At 48.4% G+C, this 24,806-nt stretch overlaps 2 protein-coding genes across 7 annotated transcripts in view; one reads left to right on the top strand and one right to left on the bottom strand.

Moving 5' to 3' along the window:
• The window catches only part of Iqck (IQ motif containing K), a 149,058-nt gene extending 128,233 nt beyond the window's left edge, over positions 1–20,825 (top strand). For 3 of the 6 annotated variants that reach the window (XM_063226593.1, XM_063226592.1, XM_063226590.1), the window contains one exon: positions 13,902–20,825. In XM_063226593.1, coding sequence (XP_063082663.1) covers positions 13,902–14,002 — 101 coding nt within the window. In that variant the 3' untranslated portion in view covers positions 14,003–20,825. Of the gene's footprint in view, positions 1–886; positions 1,691–13,901 lie in introns of those variants that run through there. The other 3 variants (XM_063226596.1, XM_063226595.1, XM_003478176.5) reach the window with 1 other exon arrangement.
• Positions 1,612–23,261, bottom strand: Gprc5b (G protein-coupled receptor class C group 5 member B). The gene is made up of 4 exons (XM_013141628.3): positions 23,137–23,261; positions 14,179–15,209; positions 6,175–6,335; positions 1,612–4,852 (listed from the first exon to the last, which is right to left on the bottom strand). Exons 1-4 carry the CDS (start codon positions 23,244–23,246, stop codon positions 4,808–4,810), a joined length of 1,347 nt encoding a protein of 448 aa, XP_012997082.2. The 5' UTR covers positions 23,247–23,261; the 3' UTR covers positions 1,612–4,807.
• Positions 23,262–24,806: the final 1,545 nt, after the last annotated feature.

Here is a 24,806-nt window from a genome sequence, read left to right as displayed (position 1 = left end):
CAGCTCAATAAGTGCACTTGCCCATCATGTGCAAGGCTCTGGCTTCCATCTCAGGACCACCAAAACAAAGACCAAACCCAGCTGACTTTGATGGTCTATGGCTTTAACCCCAGCACTCTGGGAAGCTGAGACTCGAAGAGGGCAAGTTCAAGCCCAGCCTGGGCAATTTAGTGACTTAGGGGTCCCTGTCTCGTAAAGGGGGAGGGGAGCAAGTGGGAGGGAGCTATAGCTCAGTGTAAAAGCCCTAGGTTCCAGCCTCAGTACCACACAAAATATTTTTTTAAAGAGTTCTTCCCAAAAGGACCTCCCCTAGCCACCCAAGGTACTGGGCTTTTATTTCTTTAGGGAACAGTTTTTGTCTGCTGAGATTAATTCTCTTTAGAGACAGTGCCATGCTGTGTCCAGCTGACTTTTCTGTTTGGCAGATTTAGAACTCACTCAGATCACATTGTTGCCCAGACTAAGACAGAGAAAAGATTCTCTTGTGATCACTGACCCCAGCAATACCCTGAGTTTTTCATTTTGGGTGGGTGGAGGGGAACAAGTGTGTGGTGAAGACTGGGCTGACTCAGAAGCCTGGCTCTATCATCATTGTTCTAAAACTTCCTTCCATCAGTACCTTGACCTGCAAAAGACACTCAACCTTTCTCTTAACTGAGAGAAGGGTGGCCTTGGACAGCACTACAGTGGCTTTGTACCTTCAGGTGCACCCTCGGAGCACAATAGCCCTGTGTTCCTTCTGGTGAGCTGGCAGGGTCAGGCGTGGGGCACTCCCAGGATTCTGCTGCAACTGACCTTATCCACACATCAGTGTTTCCTGTTTCTAAATCACAAGAATGTCTGGATATGTAAATGGATCCTAACTTTCCCTTTCATCTCTCTGCAGTGAAGTGCAAAATGGAGGACCAGGAGGTACCCAGAGTCAAGATCACATCACCTTAGCCGCTCTCGATATCGTTTGTCAGCCAGGCACAAGTTGCCCTGTGCATATGACAAAAATGGCCACACTATGTTTTCTCTATCACTGCTTTAGTAAAGACTTGGTGCATGTGACAACAGAATCTTTTCTGAGTAAGACAGGATTTGTTGCAAATGTAGTTTTAGTACAAATAGTTTAGAAATATACCAGTCTTAAATTTTTTCATTATCCCCAAGTTAATCTTTTATCTATGTATTTTTTCAGTGCTTTAGATGTAAGCCTCTAAGCCAATTATTCTTAAAACTCATGATGGAATTCTAATCACAAGAGATGAAGTGCTCTGTTATCAGTTTCCCTACTTTTGCAAGTCCGTATTTTATGTATTAAATCTCTGCATTTTTTCTTTTGCAGGGATAGAACACAGGGCCTTGTATGGTAGGCAAGAGTTCTCCCGCTGAGCTACACACACCTTAGCTCAACATGAGTCACTTAAACCCAGACATCAATCATTCAGAATTTGTGTTTTCTAGGTCCTATAGTATTATAGAAAGTTCTGCTTTTGTGGGTAAGTTAACTCATAACTCTTACTTGTTCAGTGGTTTGCAGTCAGGCAGGATTGTCCCATTCACAATGCCACAGACTCAGCCAAAAGCCTAGGAGCAGTATGCGGTTTTGACAAGCTACCACACGTCTTAAGTAAATAGTAAAGCCTTTATTTCTTGTGTTAAGAACAGCATTTTGAAAATAAACCTATCTGCTCATGCTTAACAACCTTTCAAATTTGTAATATTTATATACAGTCATGTACGGTATGCATTGATTGTCTTGAAATTTCTGAATGATTTTTTTTAAGTATGCAAGTCAGCCAGGGGAAGATAAAGGTACATTATAAAACACACATTAATACATTTAATAAATATATATTATCTATCAAAAACGAGCCTTAGCTCTGTATCAATTAATAAAAAGCACCTGCTGAGAACTCCCCAAAGCTGGTATGATCACTGAACCCTTGGATTATAAAAGCCACTATGCCCTCTTTTAGTTTAGGTTTCAACCCAAAGTGTTCAACTCAGCCTGCAGTAACCCAGAGGACCACCCCCAGCCTGCACTTGTTCAGGGACCCTGACCCCATACATCTGTGCTAAAACAAAACAAAACAAAAAACAAAACAACCACTGGACACACAGTTTCCAACAGCTAGCTCTTAATCCTGGAAACACTTGAGATGGACAGGGCTCCCCAGTTTGTAAGTTCTTGGAACTCAGTTCCTCACCTCCCACCCTCTATGTCCAGTGGAGATACCCAGGCTGGAAAATGTTTCTATTAAAAGAGGCAACGAGAGTGGTTGTTATAGTCCCAAAGCAATGCTACTAACAAGACATGGAAAAGTTTGTGCTTACAGTGAGGGATTATTCACAGATGCTGTCCTTCCAGGTCATTTTCCCCAAGTAAGCCTTGTTTACATACACAGATCTGAAATAGAGGTACTGTTCAATTCCGTATTTAAACCTTGTTCCATAGGAAGCTGGATGCCACAGTCTCTGGGTGAAGCCTCCTCTTAGTGCTTCGAGTGAACCCATTAGAAAAATAGCAGATTTCCCTCCGTTCCCACCTTGGCCCCCATCATGAGAACATATAGCCCACCCTGAAACTTAAAGCCAAAAGAAAACAAAACCCAGAAGCACTAACCTACCAGAGATTTAAAAGCAAAAAAAAGAAATAGAAGTGGTCTCATCATTATAAGAGAGGTTTCCCATGGCTCAAAGATGGTTCTGTTTTTATGGTGTGGAAATGCTCCTTTTCACCGGTAGCCATTTATATAGATGGTGCTCACCTTATACATGTGGACAACAAAGAACTTAGAGAGACCCAATCAATCGTGTGAACTCCTCCCTTCTGCAAGGGGGGCTTTTGCAGATCGAGTCACTGATGGTATCAGAAAGCTCCAAAGGACTCCAGAGAGCAGGGGTGAGCAACCATTTCCTGGTATGAGAATGTGCAATGCTGTGGTTTTTCTGGCAGACTGGACCAAGGGATTCAGAGACTTTATTTGCAGAATGCTGGGTCTGCATGCAGCCGCCTTAGCCCCGCCCCAGGCCTTGGCTGCTTCCCTCCCCAAGACTCCCAAGTTTTCAACCCACCCAATGGTGGTCCTTGAGCAGAGAGGACCAGATCTGATTCTCTAGAAGCAAAGCACATGCTATGAGGGAGTGGGGGTTTGGTGCTTCTGGGAAGCTCAGGATGGGGGACATTTTGGTGCCATGCTCTCGTCTCCATGCTTAGTAATATAAGGAAATGCAAGAGCTATAAGGGAAATTTACACACAGGGGTGGTCAGATAGCCAGCCTCACCTCCCCAGTGCTCTGTAAGGACAGGTAGGGGGTCGGGAGGGGACACAGCAGAGACTAGGGCCTCAAGACAAATCAGGTTTATTAAAACATACTCGGCTCAGAAGTACTGGCTTATGAAGAGGTCGTTACCCCCATCTCCACCCTCACCCCCACCCCCACCCCCAACACTAACCTTTTTCATTTTCTTTAAAGGTTAAAGGCTTATGGGTAGTTTTATAGAAAAAGCAATGTGGTGATTAGAGTCTATGCAAAAGGTACCACCCTTGTTGATACATTCCACGTGTCAGGTTAAAACTCTTTGCTCTGACTTGTTGCTAGCAATTATGTTGGCCAAACAGTGCAGAGAACATGGGGGCTTTTAATGGTTGGGATGTGGAAATGCCAAGTAACAAAGGAATGACTTGCTTAGGACAGATGGAAACCATGACAGAAACATGGGCTTTGAAGAGAGCCATTTTCATGAGACTTGCAGAAAAGCAAGAGAAAAATGTCCCCCACTTTCTCCTAAAGCAGCAAGAAACCCTCATGGGATTCACTCCGTCTGGGAACTTTCCCCTGATCCACAGAAAAGATCTAATACGTCACTGCTTGTAGGCAGAAGGACATCATCTCTCCATCCTACAGGGGAGCCCTGCTGTGTGACATCATCATGGAAATCTGCTATGGCACTGGCCTTCCAGTCTGGCTCGTGGAGGGGCTTCCAGCCCATGGCTCCATTTGAGCTTTTCGAACAAACCAGCAGATAGAACTGGGAAAGGGACCCCTGTAAGTGCAAGAAGCCGGAGGGACTGTGGCACCACAATGCTTGACTATTTCTGGGGCTCCACAGAGAAGGGGGCAGGATGGCTTTCTTGTCATAGGTGCTAGAACAAGATGATGGTCACTTCAATACCCAGAGGGTCTCTCCTCTTTGGCACATGCCAGGTTCCTATACCACTTCTGGCTATAAAGCTGCCCCCACGATTTACCTTAGAATCACACCCACAGCTTCTTAACTCCTCTGAAATGTGCAAACCACCAGGCAAGCCAGGAAAAGCTTCTACTAGTCATCCTCAATAACACAGTCATCTCCAAGAGATGGCCTGGATCTGGCACTTGCTGGGGAGGGTGATGGGCTGTCCCCCACCCTCTATATGGCCAGCATCAGCCAGGCCATAGGCTGTGAATTCAATTCTGTTCTACCCCCAGAGGATGATACAGTCTCCCCAGCCACATTTGCCCGTGAGCCTAATACTATTTGCAATGAGCTCTGTTTTAGTTTGCAGGGACCAAGGTTTGTGTGGCATTAGGTGTCTGTGTCTGTGTGTCTGTGTGTGTGTGTGTGGCAGAGGAGGGCAGGGGAGGGCAGTCGGTGTTAGCTTTTCAGTTCATCAGTGTTCACATTTACACAAAAGTCCCTCGGCCGGGATTTCCAACTCTCCTGGCTGTGAGGCGGCCTTGCTCGGCTACTGTTACTGATTTCTCCCTCAAGAAAGACACAGCCAGGGAATGGAATTGGTAAGAGAGAGTCTTATTCTCTGAAATTTAAAGTTGTTCACCAGAGGTGTCTTCCAGTGTGAGTTGGCGGAGCAGTTGGGATCTGGAATAACACATAAGGATAACACACTGAGAACTCATCGTCAATATCAGAAATTGCTTTGTTCACAAGGTGCTAAGGGTAAGCTGGTCTGCTCTTACCTAGATGGGCTGAACAGTTCCCAAAGAAAGCAGCAACCACGATGGGCCACGTTGTTCTGGGTCTTGGGAGGGCCACCCTCCCCTGTGCTGCAATCATTCCCTCTAAGAAATAGGCTTCCTTACCCAGAAAGGCACTCTCTAAGCTTTGGGTGTTTTTACTCACACTGACTTTAAACAAATCAGAAGAGCTTAACAGTGACAGGTGGGGACTTCTCTATATTTATTATAACACACAGGCTAAATGCTTGTGAACCGGGCTTTTCTTGGCTCTGGACAATAATTAGCACAGTGGATGATGAGGAATTTTAAAAATACAAATCTGTAATTCTTTTGATATTTGAGCATTTTCTAAGCCAATGCATACCGAGGTCTAGTGGACCATTCACAAGCCAATAAAACCAAAGTTCCTTCCAGAAATCAAAGATCATCCCTTACTTACATTTATTTAATTAAAAAAATCAAAAAACAAAACCAAAAACTGCGCAGGTTGAATATGGAATTGGCACATGAAATAAAGAATGGAAATTCAATTTACACATGTAAACTGGCTCATGTGCTTTTTCTGAGAGAAGCATACAGCTATGTTGGGAAATTAAATGTAGGGATGAGAGTGCATCTTAGAATTGCTAGAAAAACAAAATGATGTCCTTCCATAGAGGCAAAACAGAAAGGATGGGTGATTCTGCTGATGGTCTGTTTGGCATCAGAGAGTAAACCTGACTTTGTGTTTGAAGAGTCAAAAGTAATCGCTTTGATTTCTAAGATGTCTCTTAGGAGTTGGGGTGGGTCGACCCCTGCCCAGTTGAGGCACAGAATGGAGACCAAGGGATTTAAACTAGGTTGGAGTTAGCAAAATCTGCAAGGGGTACTTCATGCTGTGGGCTTTCCCTATAAATCATTTCCCAGGGAGAGGGTTGGGGCACTGTATTAAGGGAACCAAATAATTCACTGGGTAAAGAAACCCTAGAAATAGGTACTCTTCCTAAGGAATCTACAGATGGGTAAGTACCATATAGGTAGGTTTTCTGTGAGTCAATAAAGGGGTAGGAGTGAAAGAAGAAAAATACAAGCATTGCATGCATTTAGCTGCAAGGGATGTCTACTTGAGCAGCTATCTTTGCAGGCCACAGAAGCAGCCTCCACAGGACATGTGGCCCTGTTGCAGCTGCTCCCCGCACAGTGTGCACTTGGGCTTGCTGCCCAGCATCACATCTTGATACTTACAGTCCCACCATTGAGCACAACGGCCATCTCGGTTGGCTGATACACATTGCTTCTAAACGGAGCGCTGGGTCTGTTTCCCAAGCCACCACTGGGTTTCTTCCCCAAGCTGCCACTGGATCTTTTTCCTAAGCTGCCGTTGGAAAATCCTGCTGTCCGGAGAGCTGAGGAAGGGAGGGAGGAGTAAAAGAGGGAGGGAGATATTGGCAATAGGACAACACCAAAAAAGAAACATGATTTTGTTTTCTTCTTATGCATCAACAAAGTACTCTGGGCACCCCCACCCACTCAGCCACTGCAGTGGCTCCTCCCATTTGTCACAAGCCTGTTTCAAAACAAAAATCACAAAGGCACTTTGTTTTCAGGCTCTCTAGGAGTCTGACCCATCTCACTGGAGCTGGGAAGTTTGTAGAGTCCACGGTGCCTGCAGCTTTCAGAGGCAGGAGGCCGAGAGTCTGGACTAGCGATGGCAAACCTTTTAGAACTTTCAGTGACATTGAACAGTTTGCTGTGGCACTCGTGTCATAGGGTCACCACCACTGGCCAGAGCCTCCCTGCACACAGATGCCACAGGTCACGGCAGCCTTCAGGTCTCCTCTGACAAAAGAGCTCCCCTCCTCCTCCCTGCACCAACATTCAGAACTGGGTACTGTTTCTGGATACACACAGAGGTAGGAACGGCTAACAGTACAGACATCAAGCACACAATAGCACCTGTCATCATGGGAAAGTGGCCTTGCACGGATACCTAGGGTTATCCCAAACAGGAATAAAAAAAAAGGACAGTCAGTAACAATTAATGGAAAAGTAAGTTGGCATTTTTTACCTTGGCACGGTGGGTAAATGATGTTTCCTATTTGCTGTATTTTTACATTTCATGTAAAGAAAAACGTAACACATGGAGGAACTTTAAATGCTTGTTGCTAAGTCAACGAAGCCAGTCTGTAAAAGCTTACAGTGGATGACACCAGCTATACAGCTACTGGAAAAGGCAGGACTATAAAGACAGTAAAAGACAAGTGGTTGTCAGGGATTGGGGCAAGGGTAGGGATGAGCAGGAGGTGTCCGGGGAGTTTAAGGCAGTGAAATTATTCTGTATGATGATACACTGAATGCAATCACAATGTACTTGGCAAAACCCATAGAACTGTGTAACACAACAAGTGAACTCTGATTAAAATACAGACTTTCTGGTAAGTGAGAGGTCACGAGTTTGATCCCCGGTACCAATAAATAAATAAATTTAAAAAATAGACTTTATATCCGGGAGTATAGCTCAGTAATGAAGTGCTTATTGGGGCTGGGGATTTAGCTCAGCGGCATAAGCACCTGCCTTGCAAGCAGGCAGTCGTGAGTTCGATTCCTGGTACCGATAAAAAAAAAAACGAAAAAGACCAAAAAAAAAAAAAAAAAAATCTTATGAAGTGCTTATCTAACATGCACAGCCCTGCTGGTGGTGGTGGGGCAGCGGATTTAAGACTTTTGATCAAAATAACGTATTAATATTGATTTGTCAGCTGCAACAAACATATGACTAATGCAAGTTGTTAACAGAGGAAACTGCATGTGAATGGGGATGTGTGTATGAGAACTTCCTGTGATTTCTGTTTAATTTTTATTGTTATTCTGGGAATGAGTTTGGCTTTTGTCCATACTAGGCAAGCACTCTATCACTGGGCTATATCTTTTTATTTTTTAATTTTGAGACAAGGTCTCCCTATATTGCCAAGATGGCCTTGAGTTTACAATCCTCTTGCCTCAGCCTCTTGAGTAGCAAGGATTACAGTTGTGTGCCACCATGCCAGGCAACTTTTCGATAAACTTTTCGAAAACGCTGTTTTAAAAAGAGGAGAAACTAGGGGCTGGGGATTTAGCTCAGTGGCATAAGTTCCTGCCTTGCAAGCAGGCAGTCGTGAGTTCGATCCCTGGTACCGATAAAAAGACCAAAAAAAAAAAAAAAAGAAAAAAGAGGAGAAACTCTTATTTTCAAAATCATAACAGAATCTTCTCATTTGTGAGATGGCATCATCACCATTTTTCTTCTCACTGAAAGCACTAATCCTAGCCAGGCGTGATGGCACATACACCTGAGATCCCAGCACTCTGAGAGGCTGAGACTGGAGGAAAACAACTTCAAACCCAGCCTGGGAAACTTAGTAATTTAGTGAAATCCCTGTCCCAAAATTAAAAAACAAAAGGACTGGGGATGTAGCTTAGTGCAAAGGCCCTGGGGTTCAAAGCCCAGTAGTGTGTGTGTGTGTGGTTCTAATCTTGTTTTAGTTAAAAAAATAATAATAAGTAAATAAAATTCATTTAGGGCTGGGGGCATGGCTCAGTGGCAGAGCACTTGTCTAGCATGTAAGGCCCTGAGTTCCATCCCCAGCATGGGAAGCAGGGAGTAGGAGCGAGGTCTTCTTAAAAGCCTTCCCTGAATAGAGGCATTTGTCTGGCTTAAATGAACACAAAAGCTCGGATTTTTTTTTTTTTTTTTCAAATTACTTGAGACAGGGATCTGAATCCCTTTAGTACTATAGTTAACCTCCGAGGAGTACCACCCAGGAGCCAGACACTGAAAAATCCTAAATATGCCCAAGGTCACACAGCTGGTAAAGGACAGAATGAGCATTTGAGGCCAGAATGAGAACTGGGGTTCTTAACCAGCATACCATACCGTCTCTGGGTAACTGTTCTTAACCATTACACTAAGTGATTTAGAAGAAACTTGAGTTAAGTGACATTAGAAGACAGCTTGTTTCGGACTGGAGCAAAATAATGGAGGTGGGATGGGCAATGCAGATTCCAAGAATAATTAAGAAACCTTGTCTTGCTTTGGCATCTCCAAGCCTTTAAGTAGCTGATTTTATCACTGTTTTGAAATGCAGTGCCACAGGAGCTGGAGGTGGGGTGGGCACCAAGGTTCCACTTGGATCCTCATCTAAGGTGTGCCTGAAGTCCCTCTCTACAGTAGCCATCTGCTCTGATGAACACCCAACCTACATTTAAGACCCTGCAGTGTTGGCCACAACTGCCTCCTTCCTGGCCTCAGATGGTCCCATGACTCAGGCTTGGCCAACCAGGGCAGGTCATCTCCCTGGACAGACTGATTGGCTCAGGGAAAGGGAGTTACGTCCAATCAGAGTTAAGCCTGGGAGCTACGCTTAAGCTCGAGGGAAATGTTTCACTCTTTCACTGGGCTTCTGTGCAAGCCTAGAGCTCATGGGCTGCCATAATGCTAACAGCCAAGAGTCCAAATCTTACAATCCGAATCTGAACCTTTTTGCAGCCCGATACCCACTATATTTATTAATGGTTTACCCTGAGCAGCACTCCTAGCCTAAAGGGTCTGTTTAAATAGTATTTAACTCTAATGAGATCTGAGAAAACAAATCCTCTAACAAAGAAAGAACATTTTTCTTGCTGCTTTGAAAAGTGAGCATTTACCGTGCCTTGTTAATGCTAACGTGTGATCCAAGATGCCATAATCCGTCAGTGTACTTTCATCCTGTGTCGCATACCTCATGCTTCATTGATATTTATTCATGAGCTACAGGCTGGTCAAATTGTATATATGTAGGGCCTCACTCAGGAGAAGAAAATATGGGGGTGAGGCTACACTACTGTGCAGCCAAGAGAACATCCCTGCCATCTCAGGGCACATCAGAGATGGGGTCTCAAGGGAAAAGAAGCCAGGCACAGTTGCACATGCCTACAATTCCAGCATTCTGAGAGGCTGAGGCAGGAGAACTGCAATTTCAAGCTCTGCCTGGGCAATACAGCAAGACCTTGTCTCAAAATTATAAACAAAACCAAGAAAGAGAGAGTGAGAGACAAAAAGAGACTGACAGAGAAAGACAGAGACACAGAGACAGAGGGAGGGAGGAAGAAAGGAAGGAAGGCAGGCAGGCAGGTAGGCTAGGGATATATATATAGCTCAGTGTGAAGGCTCTGGGTTTAATTCTTAATAATATTACCAAAAAACAAACAAACAAAACAAAAAACCCACAACAACAACAACAAAAACAAAACAGAGCCTGCAAGGCTGGCAGGAAGTTTCAAATGCAAGAGAAACAGAACCAAATACAGCTTCTGTGCCCTAGCTATTCCAGGAGGTCCAAGGGCTCCAGGATTAGGATCCATATGGGGCCAGGTTCCTAAAATACAAACTGGTTGAGGTCAGCACCAAAGATGCCAACAGCTGCTCCTCTGTGGCAAGGGAGTGCGCCCAGATGGCTCCCAACTGGCAAGCCAAGGGTTTCTAGAATCAAGGCCAGCCTAGCCAGGACTCCAGCTCAGCCTTTCCATGTGAGCTTTCTGAGGGAACTGACTTTGCCTGTGACCTGCCCTGTCTGGTCTCCTGTGCACTTTGTGCTATGCATTTGGGATGATCCAAAGAGGGATATTTTTTAAAATGTTGGTAGCTCACCCCTATACTCCTAGCTATTCAGAAAGCTAGGGTAAAGAAGACAATGTCTGAGCCCAGCCTGAGCAACTGGGTGACTCACTGAGACCCTGTCTCAGAAATGGAGTGGGATGTAGCTCAGTGCTGATCCTCAGTCCTGAGGGGAAAAACGGTCTGTGGATGTAGCTCAGCACTCTCTGGGTTCAATACTCAGTAACAAAAATAATATCTGACAAAAATCTAAGGTTCCTGTTGAGGTGGGCAGATGGAGCTCAGAGTGGGGTCAGTAAAGTAGTCTACAATCCTGGAGCCCTTGGACCTCCTGGAATAGCCAGGGGACAGAAGCTGTAGTTGGTCCTGTTTCTCTTGCACTTGAAACTTCCTGCATATATATGAAGACTTAACATGCAAACTCTTTGACTCTTATCTAGAAATTTTTTGTGAGGCACTAATTGATCAAAAGCAGCAAGATAAATGGAGAAGTCTCAGGCAGCATTACTTACTGAGGAGAGACAGAGGCAAGCAGGACACTCGCTAGAGGAAAATTAGAAAGATAAATCATAGAGTCCAATGGAAAAGTCTGCAGTACTCAGAGCTATTATAGCTGTCCACTTCTGACCTTGGAGAGACCTCTACATTGACTTGAGCAGGTGCATGCTAAACACCAGTGGTTTCAATCTAGTTCCAGGTTAGCCCTGACACTGTTGGTACCAACCTGAGTCCCAGGTCCCCTGATCTCTGGCTCTCATATGGATATAAAACACCGGCTACATTTTTACGAGAAAGAGTGTAAAGTAATGGGATTCAGAAAGACAATTTTCCTCCTCATTCTGTGTTCTTACAGTGTGAGCCTGAACAAACTACTTGACACCCCTAGCCTCAGTTTCCTATTTTGTAAAATGGGTCTGATAATTGTCAAGTTTCCAAATGTCCAGAGTTGCCCTGACACATCAGTGAAACCAGGGACACTGAAGAGCTTTAAGAGAAAGGTATTTCTGCAGCAGAATGGTCAAGTGTGTTGGCCCCAGGACCAGCCTGCCTGGGTTCCAATCTGTGCCTCAGTTTCCTATCTGCAAAACAGACCTCCTGTTAGGGACTAAAGAAGACAAGACACCACAATGTTCAGAGTGGTGTCTAGCATACGCTAAGACCCATCAAAGAGCAGCTGTTCTCAGTTTTAATGACCCTAATGCTTGGGTGCTGCTAGCATCCCAGGTTTACTGCAAGGAAATAAGACCATCATCACATTGAACAACACTGGTTCTTAACCTTTGGGGGTCATAGATAGCTCTGAGGCTTTGACAGAATGACCAGTTCTCCAGGAAATAGGAATGGATATAAATTTCATTCCCACCACCGCTGGTCCAGGGGTCTTGAGGAGCCAGTAAAGAGGGGCTCCTCCAGGACCCCAGGAACTGGGCAGGTACCATACGCCCTGAAGGGCCCTCTGGCTCCCAGTAATGAGCTCCATCCTGACTTCATGTTTGGCATCCCAAGGAGCAGTACCCCAGCTGGCTAAGACTGTCATGTTTGCCTGTCTCTGCACAGCTTTCTTGGCCTAGAACTTTTGGTAAGAGGAGAGCAGTTTGGACTAAGGCTCTGCAGGGGCAGAGGATACATAGGAAGCTGGGTACATCTAGGCTGAAGGAAGGATATGCGTAGCCTTGAAGGAACTTTAGGGTGACTGCACCTCCCTGACTGCAGGGGACAGTGAGCTGTGCTCCAGGCCCTGGCATGAAACTTGAAAGGGCTGATGGTGTAGTATGACTGGCACAATCCATTCACTAGGCACCTGGGTGAATGATGCTAAAGTAGGAGTAAATGACAATCTCAAATGTGTCACCTTTCTAGAACCCCCACTGATTTATTCACTCCTCTCTAAGATGAAGAGGACAGTAGGGCCTTCCTCATCGCCAATGGCTGCAGACGAATGAGATGACACAGGGTAAAGAAGAATCATGCCTGGCACAGAGCCTGTGCTCTAAGGATGACTATGCTAGGTGACAATTACTACTGCTGCTACTACTGTTACTGGCTATTGGGGCTGCTACTGTTGTTGTTGCCCTTGATATATCTTCGGGTAACTGACAAAAGATAATTTTGTCTCATCTCAAGTGCTGGGAACTCAGCCAACTCCCTTTTATAATGATTCAAAGGGACACTTCGCAAGCATTTATAGCAGGGCCTTGGGTCCCTGTACAGTATCCCCCAGGCAGGTCTTATTATGACCTCATTTCTGAATCTGGCGGCAGCAGTCTTGGGTATCTAGACAATGTCACCTCAAGTCTCACCAAATTTGTTTTTCTGCCTTAGAACCCACCGAAGCGTGTTCAGCCTCCTGACAAAGTTATAGAGGTATTAGTTATAAATAGGAGTTAGGAGCAGACAATGCCTCAGCCTCTTGTCCTGCCAGGGAGAACTCTGGGATTTGTCCTACCTGTGTCTCAAGGCTCCCAGCAGGATCAAGCCCCAGCTGCCCATGCTGGTGACCAGCTCTCAGATGCATTTATGTTGGCATCTTCTCACCAAGATGGGGCAGGTGTAGGTTCTCATCCCAAGTGAACCCCTGTCCCACTCCTTTGTCTCTGGCGCTGCTTTCAGAGAACCAGCCAAGACATACAAACTCGGCGCCAGGTACTTTGGGGACTCCGCCCCGTGTTAGTTCCTGCAGTAGCTCTATGGGGTATGTTCTCATTTCTGCTTCTCAGATGAGAACTAAGGATCAGCAAGGTAATATCATGTGCTCAAAATCACACATCTGGGAAGTGGCACAGGCAGAATTTGAACCTAGACACCTGCCTTGCGGGACCCAAATCGGTACATTCCTGATGACTGAGGTGGGGAAAGGTGAATAGAAACATTGACTATCATAGCATCCTGCATCCATCTAGCACATGGGTTGAAAACTCAGGCACTTCCAGGGCACCAGGGAGTTCATGACAATATGTTACAGCGGCTGGATGAAGGAGCACGAGGGAGCAGTGGAGAGTGTGGTAAGCAGGCAGTAGACCACCACTGAAGGGCAGCACAACAGGGCCTTCCAGTACACACTGTCTAAGAGAGTTCCAGACAACTGCAGCAACTGGGGTCAGCTCAGGCTTGCGAGATACAACTATTTTTCTTTTACAGTACTAGGGGTTGAGCTGGGGGCCTTTTCAGTGAGCTACATCCACAGCCCCTTTTTATTTTGAAACCGGGTCACACTACATCACCAAATTGCCCGAGCTGGACTTGAACTCCAATTCTGCCTGCTTGAGCCTCCCAGTGTGTTGAGATTACAGGTCTACACCATACCAAGACCAGCTCAACTCTTTTTTTTTTTTTTTTCCAGTGCTGTGGATCAGATCCAGTCCTGGAACATTCCAGGCAAGCACTCTACCACTGAGCCGTATCCCAGTCCTGACTTTTCAAGGAAAGCCTGGATTTTTATAATAAATCGGATGGCAATTAATAGGAACAAAAGCTAACTAAATATTCACTTCTGGGACAATTTCAACACAGAGAACACTGTGGACTCTGGACTCCCTCCAGGACAGGGACCAGCCATCTGCACACAGGAGAGAGTCCTTCTGGACCGCATCTGCCCCAGACAGGTGTGCACACATTACCTGCACTGTGCTCATCCATCGAGAAGGCCTGGTTCTCCATGTAGGTACGTGGCAGGTGCACATCTTCCTCAAATGCTGTCTCCCGCATCCTTGGCTGCGATGTGTCGAAGTAGTTAGGTGGGTTTTCCTGCAGGGGCGGAAGGAGAGCGCAGTGGATCTCGGGAATGGCGTGAAAGACGATGAAGACCCATCCACTGGCTGCCAGTGTGATGGCCAAAGTAGGGTCACTCCAGGCATCTCTGTGGTTTAACATGGCATTGCCGAAGAGGTACATGGTGATCCAGGCCACCCAAATAAGCAGAGAGAGGAAGGTCGTGATCAGAATAAGGGCCCCATTCAGCTTCCACCTCTTGAACTTGCCACAGAGTGTGAAGAGGGCCTGCCCCAGGGTGATCACGAGCAGTACCATGTCGTAAATGAGGGCCATCACGAAGTCCATGGGCTCGTAGGCGCAAGCTGGCTTCGTGTCACGCAGCACTGTCAGCACCAGCCACTCAGTGGCAATGATGACCTGTACCAGCATCAGGCACAATGCCAGGCCCACCATCTGCCAGCCTGCCGGGCTTGTGCCCTGACACACCAGCCTCCGCACACGCCACGCCTGGCTCAGCAGACAGGCAAAGCAAAGTGCGAAGAGGACACCCCAGAGGAAGCGGCGTATTGAGCAGATAGTCTCATCTATCCGGATGATGAAGGCGAACGTCAACCCAAAAAGGCCCAGGGTCCCCAAGAGGAAGAGGAAGTAGAGGCACACAGGCTTCCTCTTCTCTTTGTCTTTGATGTAGGGCAGCCGCACCAGGAGTATGAGCATCAAGAGCAGTGTAATCAGGGCACCTGCCCCGGCCACCGCCTCCACCACGATGCCCCAAATGGCGTCCAGGTCGCACAGAGACACGTACTGAGGGAGGAGGTCTAGCCCGCAACCGCGGGATGTGCTGGCGTTTTCAGAGGCCACAGAGGCAATCACCAAGAGCAGGAGAAAGGCGAGCACCTGATGGGTTCTCATTTTTCTCTCTGAGACCAGGAATGTTCTGAAAAGAGGTAAAGATGATTAGAGAAAAAGGTCCATTCACTGTGAGACTCCTATTCTTCATTTTTTTTCCTTGTAGCAGTGGGGATTGATACACCCCTAGCCCTTTTTAAAATTTTTATCCTGAGGCAGAGTCTTGCTAAGTTCCTAAATGGCTCAGGTTAGACTCAAACTTATGATTCTGCCTCAGCCTCCCAGAATGCTACATTTGCAGATGTGTGCCACCACACCTGGTTTCTCCTGATTTCTGTTAGAAGAGGTATTTAATTCCAAAGGGCACCCAGGAGAAGAGAGTCTGCCCAGAGGAATGGCAGGCAAGAGTAAGGTCCTAGCCCACTCAGAGCCTTCAGACACACCCAGCACACACATCTTCCTTTCCCTATGCACTGTGGGCCCACTGTAGGGGACTTTGTCTCCCATCTGCATTCTTGGCTGGGGACAGGTAAGAGCTGTGAATCACTGTCACTTGTGGCTGGAGTACCTGGCGGGAGGGAGACTCACCTTCTCTGTATACCCTTTAGTGTTCTTTAAATTTGATAGTCCAGGCCTCTTCAAAGTGAAGGAATAAGGCCAAACTTTAAAGACACAGCCACAAGCCAGGCACCACCCTGGAAGAACAGCACACATCCCCCCTTTCAGCCTTCTTAAAAGGCCACCAGCTAACAGTTACTGACCACCGCTCTAGACCATGAACTGTATAAGACCAGTCCTCATAATGCTTATGAGGCAGTTCCTATTGTGACCTCCATTTTGCAAGTGAAAAAAAGGGTCTCCAGGGGGTGACATTTGCACCAAGTCAAACCCTCTCAGAAGTCTCCCAGCCCTCCCTGTGGAGTACAGTTAGCCAGGTACCCAAGGCAAAGATCTCACTCCCTGGATGCAGCTGATCTAGGTTGGAGAATACTAGGGGAACATGTCATGTCTGCCCTGAACATACAGATACATCCTCCTTGTCACCATTCCCTAAACAACAGTGCAACAACTACTTACACAGCATTCACACAGTCTTAGGCGTCATGGAGAAATTATTTCAGTGCACAGGTAGGTGTGCATAAGGCTATAGGCAAATACTACGCCATTGTACAAAGACACTTGAGCTTCCCTGGATGTTGATATTGTCTCTATAGGGGTGCTGGAACTGACACCCTGTGGATACCCAAGGCCCACAGGCTATCCAAAAGGAGCTGTCTGCCTCTGTTGCATGCTTTGCCTCTCCCTCACACATCCCGTCCTCCTCCAGAGAGCTCCAAGCCTCTGGATCTTGGTTCCATCCCAGTTGGTCTCTCCCTGGATGGTTTGCAGACTCCCTGCTGCTTTCTTGCTGCCAAGGAAGTCAGACTAACCAAGTCTCCTCTCTCCCTCTGGCTCTCTCGGCTAGGACACATCCTCCCTTGCAGGGAAAGCTGTATCCCCCAACCCAGCCCTTGGCCAAGGTCACACCCTCACTCCTCTCTATTGCAGCCTGCTTCTTAGCTCTAATCAACTCTGACATTTTTTGCCATTTTATTTTGTTTCCTTTTCTCTTCCCTTCCTGCTTCCCTCCCTTTTTGTCTCTGTCTGCTGCAAAATGTGGCAGGGTGAGGACACTATCTCTCTTGCTCATCAGTGGACCAGGCTTTCTCAGCCTTGACACAGCTGGCAACTGAGCTGGATCATTCTTGTGGGAGTCTGTCCTGTACATGATAACAGGGTGAAGCAGAATCCTTGCCTTTACACAGTAGGTGCCAAAAGCATGTCAACTTCTCCAGTTGTGACCGTCTATCCAAGATGTCTCCAGACACTGCCAAATGTCCCCTGACTGGGAAGCAAAATCACCCAGATGAAGATCTCCAATGAAGACTTAAGCCCTAGTGCACAGTACCTGGTCTAAAGCAGGTGCTGAGTAAATCGTGCGGCCACGACAATCCTATTCATTGGGACTGTCCTCTCACCCACTGCCACCAGTTGGCCCACAAAGCTGTACTCGATGCTCATTTGCAGCCATCTCAAGCTGGACCCACTGAGTTCAGCCTGTGTTTGGGGTTGTAGCCGCCTTACTCCCAGCTGTGCTGGCCAGTCCCTCGGTTTCTGTAAGTAAATGCGTATCGACCGATTCTCTGTTTCTTTATGGAAAGTCCTTGTCTGAGATCCTGCCTTGGCTGTGAAGCCATCGATGGACATAAATTATTAATGCTGAAGAAAGAGAAGGCGCCTGGTGGTGTGGGGACTGTCGCCTCTGCCTACAGATGGCAGTAGGCTCAGAGGAGACACCTGGCAGGAGGGGCTTCTTAAGCAAGACCTGGCCTCCTGCTCAGGTCAGTGTAGGGTGAAGATGTACCTCAAACACTGACAATGGGCTTGTGGCCCAGTCACCAATGCCATTTACAGTGTGTCCACACACTCCCTGTGTAGGAAACTGACTTACGGAGTCCTTAACATCAATCTACTTAAAAGAAAATTAAAGCATTAAAATACTTCTCTGTTGACATTTAAAAACTGCATGTTGATAGAACTCTGTACAAGCTCTGAGCATATCCCAAAGTACCACCCGTAAGAGAAACATCATCTAGACAGAACTGCTTATCATGAGGTCTGGAAAGCAGGCTAGGATCCAAAGTGTAAGATCGGGATGTGTCAGAACAAGATCCACCAGTCCCTGAGACGGTGGAGGGTCTGGAGTGGATTTTCCTCAGACATATCATCAGTGACAGACTCGGTTAGGAGAGTTCTCTGCCAGCCTCAGCAAAACACTCAGGCAGTTCTCCAGGTTGCAGCCAATTCCATCCATCCCCTGGGTGGCCAGGACAGTGACACTGTAGGAAAGTGCTTTGGAGTCTGGACCACCATCCCTCTGCAGAATGCATCCTGAAGCCAGTGGTTCTGAACCAGGGGATGGGGACATTTGACAGTATTTAGGGGTGCTTTGGCTGTCACAACTAGGGGAGAGAAGAACAGTCCTCACCACAAAAAACCACCTAGCTCTGTAAATTAATAGTGCTAAGGTCGGGAAAGCCTGGTTTAGACACAAAGGCAGAGGTGTGATGGGGAGGATGCCAGAAACCAGCCAAATCTCAGGTCTGCATCACATACTCCTTTAGTTGTGCTTTTCCTCTCTCATCGGGGAGCTCCTCTTTCCAGGTTTTGATGCACACTGAGACTTGGTCCCCCCACTTCCCACCCCTGCTTCCTTCTTGGCCTTCCAACCATTATAGGAAACCAATGGAAACGGTGAGAGCACCAAGATGGAGTGCGAGGTTCTGGTCCAGATCCCCAGCTCCAGCTCCTTTCCTACACAGGGAATGAATGCACTCTTACTTTTTGCTTTCATGCCTGCAAATGGCACTTGACTCAGGCCTGGTCAATCAGACCATGAATCCTGTTAGTCTCAACTGGTTCACCTACAGACATGTGGTCCAAACCAGATCCATGAGAATCACTTCTAGGATTTTTGCTAGCATAAACCAGAAAGAGGTCTTCTCTTTTTGCTGGGTTTGATAAGCTAGCAGGCTAGAAACCTGGCAATGGAGGACAGATATGCCATATAGGGAGAGAAACCTGTCTAAAACAACAAGGGATGGAGTAGAGTCCTGATACACTGAATAGCTGGATTCACCTGGGCCGGAAGCCATATCTGGGCTTTGCAGCAGCCAATTAAATTCCCTCTTATAAATTAAGCCAGTTTCAACTGGACTCCTATCCCTTGCCAAGAAGTTCTCATATTCTTCCCACCCAGAATGGCCCACTTCTCCCAGGAAGTTCTCCCTATGTAACATCTAGACATACAGATGCAGCCTATGGTAGCTGATAGTGAAAGGAAGGGCCCAGTTGCCAGAGAAAGTCACTTTCATTCTGAAGATGCCCACAAGGGCACAGCCACCCCACTGCACAGCACAGCGGGCAGGCAGGATGGCTGAGGCTGGTGGGGGCTGAAGTGCACCAAAGCTGAGACATAGGCTCATGCCTGATTTCTCACACTGGCAAATGCCTGCAGCTTCCCAATAATGCTGTGGAGACACTTATGATAACCAGGCGGTGCTCTAGTGAGTGCTCTTCTGAGTACCACACATGTAACACCCAAGAATCGGCGGAACAGCCCTGTAAGGCACATTCAATCTCATCTCCATTTACAGGAGATAACAGTGTGTGACAAGGAGGGCACAGGGTTTGTCCAAGATCATGCAGCTAGAAAGTGGTAGAGCCTGTTTCTGAGCTTTTACTTTAGAGCAGGGTTGGGAAGCATCCCTTGGCAAGATTTGCTAGCTGGCCAGTCCATCTAAATTAGGTTCTCCCCACCCTGCCATCCTCTACACCAGAACTGTTGATCCTTATCTTTGTAGCACAGGCCACAGTTTTCCATGATTTCATTTCTACTTTTGATCTGTTTCTCCCCATCCCACCTCCAGTCCAGGCCATCCGTCTTGTTCTGGTACTCTGCTGTTGAATGAATTTATTATAGTCTTTATCCCTCAAATCAGAAGGGCAGGAATTCTTACTCCTGTTTATAGAGGAGAAAACCCAGGGTCTGATAGCTTTAAGTTGAAGTTTGAGGCTTGGAATGGTACTATAGGATCACTGTGGGGCATGTTAGAAAGCAGACTTTCAGGGGATCTGGCTGCCTGTGTCCACAAGCCCTGCAGGTGATGCTGGGGTACACTGGGCTCCATGAACAAGGCCATATCCAGCAGGAAGCACTGCTCCTTCTCAGGCAATGCCTGTGTGAGGTAAGCCCTGGCCTTGTTAAAGCAGCCACTCAGGGCCTCCCACCACTAACAGCTGGGCAGCTTTCCAGGAGCCCCCAACCTGAACATTTTCAGATTAGAGGCCTCAAGGCAAGGCCATTGGGCATAGGATGAATACATGGCAGGGACCCCAGGGGATACAAGCCAGTGGCTCCTCCAGAGGAGCAGTGAATAAATGTGAACGAACTTGCAAGACTCGGCTCGCATGCTAATTACCTTTGCTGCCAGCCAGACTCCCAAAAATGTGAGTCATTCATGTTCTAAAATGCATCCGCATAGACTGCAAATGCCACATAAGTGCACACATGTACACACACATACACACAAGCACAGGTTGCACATGTGAGCACAGACTCTCCACAGAGGAGCCAGAAGCAGCTCTGCTGGCAGGTGCAGGAGCAGCTTCCTGTTTCCCTGTGCACTGAATCCTGCAGAGGCTGGAAAAGATGTGGATACACTTTCTTGAGTAAGAAGGACAGCTAGACCTGTTGGTTCTCCAGCCCAGTGTCTCGTTAAGGCAACAGGCACGAACTTCAGAGACAGACCTCCCAGATTTGAATCCTGCCCTATGGGCTGGGGATGTAGGTAAGTGGCAGAATACATATCCAGTTTCCTCAAAGCCCCAGATTCCACTCTTACCTCTGCCAAGAAAGAAAAAAGATCAATTCTGCCCCACACTCCTTGCCAGTCCCCTGTCACCATTCATGGCCAGCTTAAAGTTTTTTTCTTTTTTTGCCTTTATTTTCTTGTCTGAAAAATAAGGATGATACTATTGGCCTCTCTTGGGATTGTGGTGAAGATATTATGACTAATAATTGGGGTTTAGAGCAGTAACATATATAATCACTTATATATAAAGTGTCTGTTAAGTGAATAAAAAAGACACAAATGCTTCCTTATCTGGGTGGTGAATTCTTCTGAAACTGTTTTTCTAAGGGAGTGGTTGCCATGGAGATGCTGTGTGTATGTGTGAGTGTGTGCATGCCTGTGTGTCTTTCACCTTGGTATTTTCCCACCGCTGGACTCTGGCTTTCTTTACCACCCACCAAGCAAAGTGAGCCATGAAGAAGTGATGGAAAAGGAAGATTCCTTGGGGGTGGTCTACTCTGGGAACCCCCAGATGTCTCTGCTGTGCTGGACAGGTGCTCTGGGTGGGAGCATCACTACAAAGACAGAAGCCAAGGCCAGCCCAGGGGCCCTGAAGCATCTCTCTGGTGGGGTCACAGCCAGGACTCAGGGAGACCAAGCACCAGCTCTTCTTTTGGGAACCAGAATCCTCTTGCCCTTCCATACATGGGAAAGATGAAACAGAAAATCTAAAATCACTCTGGAACACACCATTCCGACTATCGTGACTCTCCTGCTACCAGCAGGTCTCAGAGGACAAAGTTCACCCTCACCTGGGTCCTTTCCCAGGTGCTCCCCTCCAAAAAGATGGAGGGAGGTACTTTACAAGGAAGGGAAAGGGGGAAAAAATGCCAAGGAGGGGTGCTTTCTGTTCTAGCCCATAGCTTTCCTAGCCCCAGGCACATTTAATAGTTCAGCCCCCAGATGAATATCTGGCACAGTTTCCATGCCAATCAGACTCCTCCAGAGTGAAAGATCTCCGCAGGATGGAGGCCAGGAGAGGGGCGTCAGACAAAAGCACATGACACTGGACATAACTTCCCTGGCCCTCGGTCTCATCTATAGGATGAGGATGACTGCACCATCTTCATGAGGCTGGTTTGAAACCACAGTACCAGTACCTGGCAAGGAGCTTGGTTCCTGGCACAGAGAAAGCAAAGGGCATCTACCCGTTCAAAAGCCTCATAAATACCACTGTTCCGTGGGGACAAAGAAGGCAGAAAGGTTAAGCAGTTGGGCAGAGGCTTACTGGAACTGACGGACCCCGCAGCGACTAGAACCTATTTCTTTCAGGTCTGGACCCCAAGGCTGTTCCACTGTCCTCCTGGTCCAATTCCTTGTGTCTGACAGAAGCCAGGAGCCAGGTTCCCCCAAGAACCTCAGCATCACAGTGTCCTAGCCCACTCCCACAGCAGCACTGGTGCATTTCTTGCTTGGCTGGATTCAATGGTTACAAGATTTCCTGACATTAAACTCTTTCCCAGACCCCAAAACACGCCTCTGACATCTTTTCCAAGTTATACTATCTCATATCTTCATTTCCCAAAGCTGACTTAAAATACTGGCCTATTTTGCAGCTCCCCAACTAAAAAACCCTCAGAGGTTAGTGAACAAGGCTGCAAGAACACAAGCTCTATGATCCATGACAAACTCAATGATCTGTGCAAAGCAGTCCAACCCTGTAAATAAAAGCAATCATTTGGCTGCCCCTTCCACTGTGCTGGTCCCTCTGCAGTAAAAGTGACTAACTCTCCGAAACCACAGGAAGTTGGGCGGAAGTGTTTACAGGACCCTGGGCTATAGGTGGAGTCTGATTAGGGTAAGAACTGTCTGAAAGTGGGGATAATCTAAAAAATCCAAGCCACTCCTCTAGTTAAGCTCCTTGGGCTGAGACGTTCCAAAGTGGTCCCAGCAGCTGAATAGAAAGGGATCTGCTGCTTGCTTCCTCCTGGATAAGGGAGCTTTCAAAAAATCAGATAGTGCGAATTCCCGCTCAGAGTGTTGCAAGGATTTGCCAGCCCAACAGAATTAACCCTAAACGCCTTTCCAGGGCCCCAGAGGGGGTGATCTGGCCGATGCGACGCCTGCCACTCGCTTCCACCCCCAAATCTGCCTCGGGCTCCAGCCACAATGGCCTTTGTTCAGTTTCCCTGGGCTGCTGCTCCCACCTTCAAGCCTTGCCGGCCAGCCGTGTCCTCTGCCTAGTTCACGCTTTCTCCCACACTTCCCAACCGCGGCCAGCCCACCTCACGGCCCATTCCAATGCGCTCCCTACGCCCATGCCACTTCCCTTGCCCTGCCTTATTTTCCTGTAGCCCCAGCCCAATCGGAGGTGTCATCTATTAGCTCCTCATCTGCTTCTTCAGTGTTTGCTAACCCATCTCCTCAGCCCCCTAAGGGCAGGGACCTGTCCATTTTATACAAGAAGTTACCCTAATATCCACTTGCACATTTGTTAAAATAAGAAATTAACCGATAAAGATTTTTAAGCGCATCTTTCTAATGAACCTGTTTGTCGTGCTGCCTGGGCCCCAAATGGACACTTATCCCCCACCGACCTTCTCCCCTTCCATCTCAGCTCACCCCTTTTGAGACTCAGAGCAGCCAATGGATCGGAAACAATGTTCACTCCACTGTCTAGATCGAAAACTGGCCGGGGGCAGGGCTCTCAACCAACAGCTGCCAATTTGCATTTCATTTACATGTAATTTGCATGCAGTTGAACTCAAAGTCTGGCTATTCCAAAAGCCCCCAGAGTCTCAGCCGAAGAAGAAACTTCTGAAATAACGTTCCTTGGCTGAAGTGCTGAGGTCTCGTGCCAGGCCCCTCCCCCACTCTTGTTTTGCGGGGATCCCCGAGTCTTCCTGGCCTCCACTGAGGTTCCCCCATTCCGCCGCATTTGGCAGCCAATGTGGCGCGTGTGCCGGGGCCCCAGGCGGGGACGGTACTGCCCGCCACACTCCAGGGGCCTTTGTCCGCGCTCCAAGAAGCCGCCCCCTTACCAATCGGGGACTCGGAGGGGGAATTGGCTCGGCCAGGGTGTGACAGAGCAAGGACTGGGGAAGGAGCCCGCCGTGCTGGGGCGCCTCCGAGACAAGGTCGGTGCGCCCCCTCTGGGCCGGGTCAACCGGGGGTCCGGGGCCCAGGCGGGTGCTGGCTCCAATCCGGTGCTGCATATGTGGGGCCCTCATTTGGATGGGAGCCCGTGTCCCCATCAAAAGGGGACAGGGCACAGGGTTGGTCCGTACCCTCGCCTGGCTTCCTCTCTGGGAGGCCCAAGTGTTCCGCGTCTGGAACGGAAAAGACCCTCTTCCTTTGTACGCAGCCGCCTCCAGCTCCTGCCCAGTTTGTCCCGCAGCCTGGGGTCTCATCCTCCCCGTTGCATCCTCTCTAGCCCTCGCACCCGGTAGTGGTGGTCTCCGCCGCAGCCACGAGCTCGGCCCCAGTCCCTGCGGCAGGTGTGCGGCTGCTCGGCCCCCAAGTGCTGCCCTTGCTCCCCCCCCTCCCGCTCGGTCTTCACCCGACGCGGACCCCTCCCCATCCGCTGGCCACTCGGCCCCGGGACCGCCCGGGGCTTCGCTCACACCAGTCATCCGCGCACCGAAGCTCTTCACCTGTGGTCACCCCTCCCTCCTTCCCCAAGGGACTTGGAACTGCACTCGGTCTACATACACAGCCCCCTAGCTTCTCAGATAAAGGTCTCCAGCTCCTCCTCCCCCGCTCCGCCTCTGCGGCTCCTCTCCCGCCGCACTGTGACTCCCCTCAGCCGAACCCCATGGCTCCCCATGATTAACCCTGGGTGGGGGGAGGTGGTTAGAAAAGCCCAAGAAGCGGACTCTCCAATCGTCCCAGGCCCACCGCGCCAAAAGTTTCTGGGGTCCCCGCAGCGCCCTCCACAGTGTCCACACAGCTCGCACTCACCGAACCCCGCGCCCCGCAGCGCTCACGCTCCTGCTGGCCCTCGGCCCGAGTCACATCTCCGCAGCGCGGCCGCGGCCCCGGTTCCGCGCACGCCCGCCCGCGGCTCGCGCCTCACTGCATAGCCCTCCAGAGCAGCAGCCGAGCAAGGCGCCCCCTGGCCCGGCCCGCGCTGCAGCAGCGAACGTGGCCCCGCCCTCTGCCCCGCCCCCGCCCAGGCCCCGCCCCCTGTCCCGCAGGCTCTTGCTGCCAGCGCGCAACCCGGGCGCAAGCTCTTAGCTCCTCTCAGAGATCACTCTCTGGACTCCAGGACCCCAAATTTCAGGACTCCTGAC

This window comes from Cavia porcellus, unplaced genomic scaffold, assembly GCF_034190915.1.
Source record: "Cavia porcellus strain 051 isolate PalLab524CR breed Dunkin Hartley unplaced genomic scaffold, mCavPor4.1 scaffold_16, whole genome shotgun sequence".
Classification (NCBI taxonomy): domain Eukaryota; kingdom Metazoa; phylum Chordata; class Mammalia; order Rodentia; family Caviidae; genus Cavia; species Cavia porcellus.
Note: the sequence above shows the minus strand (reverse complement) of the source record. Positions and strands in the feature narration are given on the sequence as shown.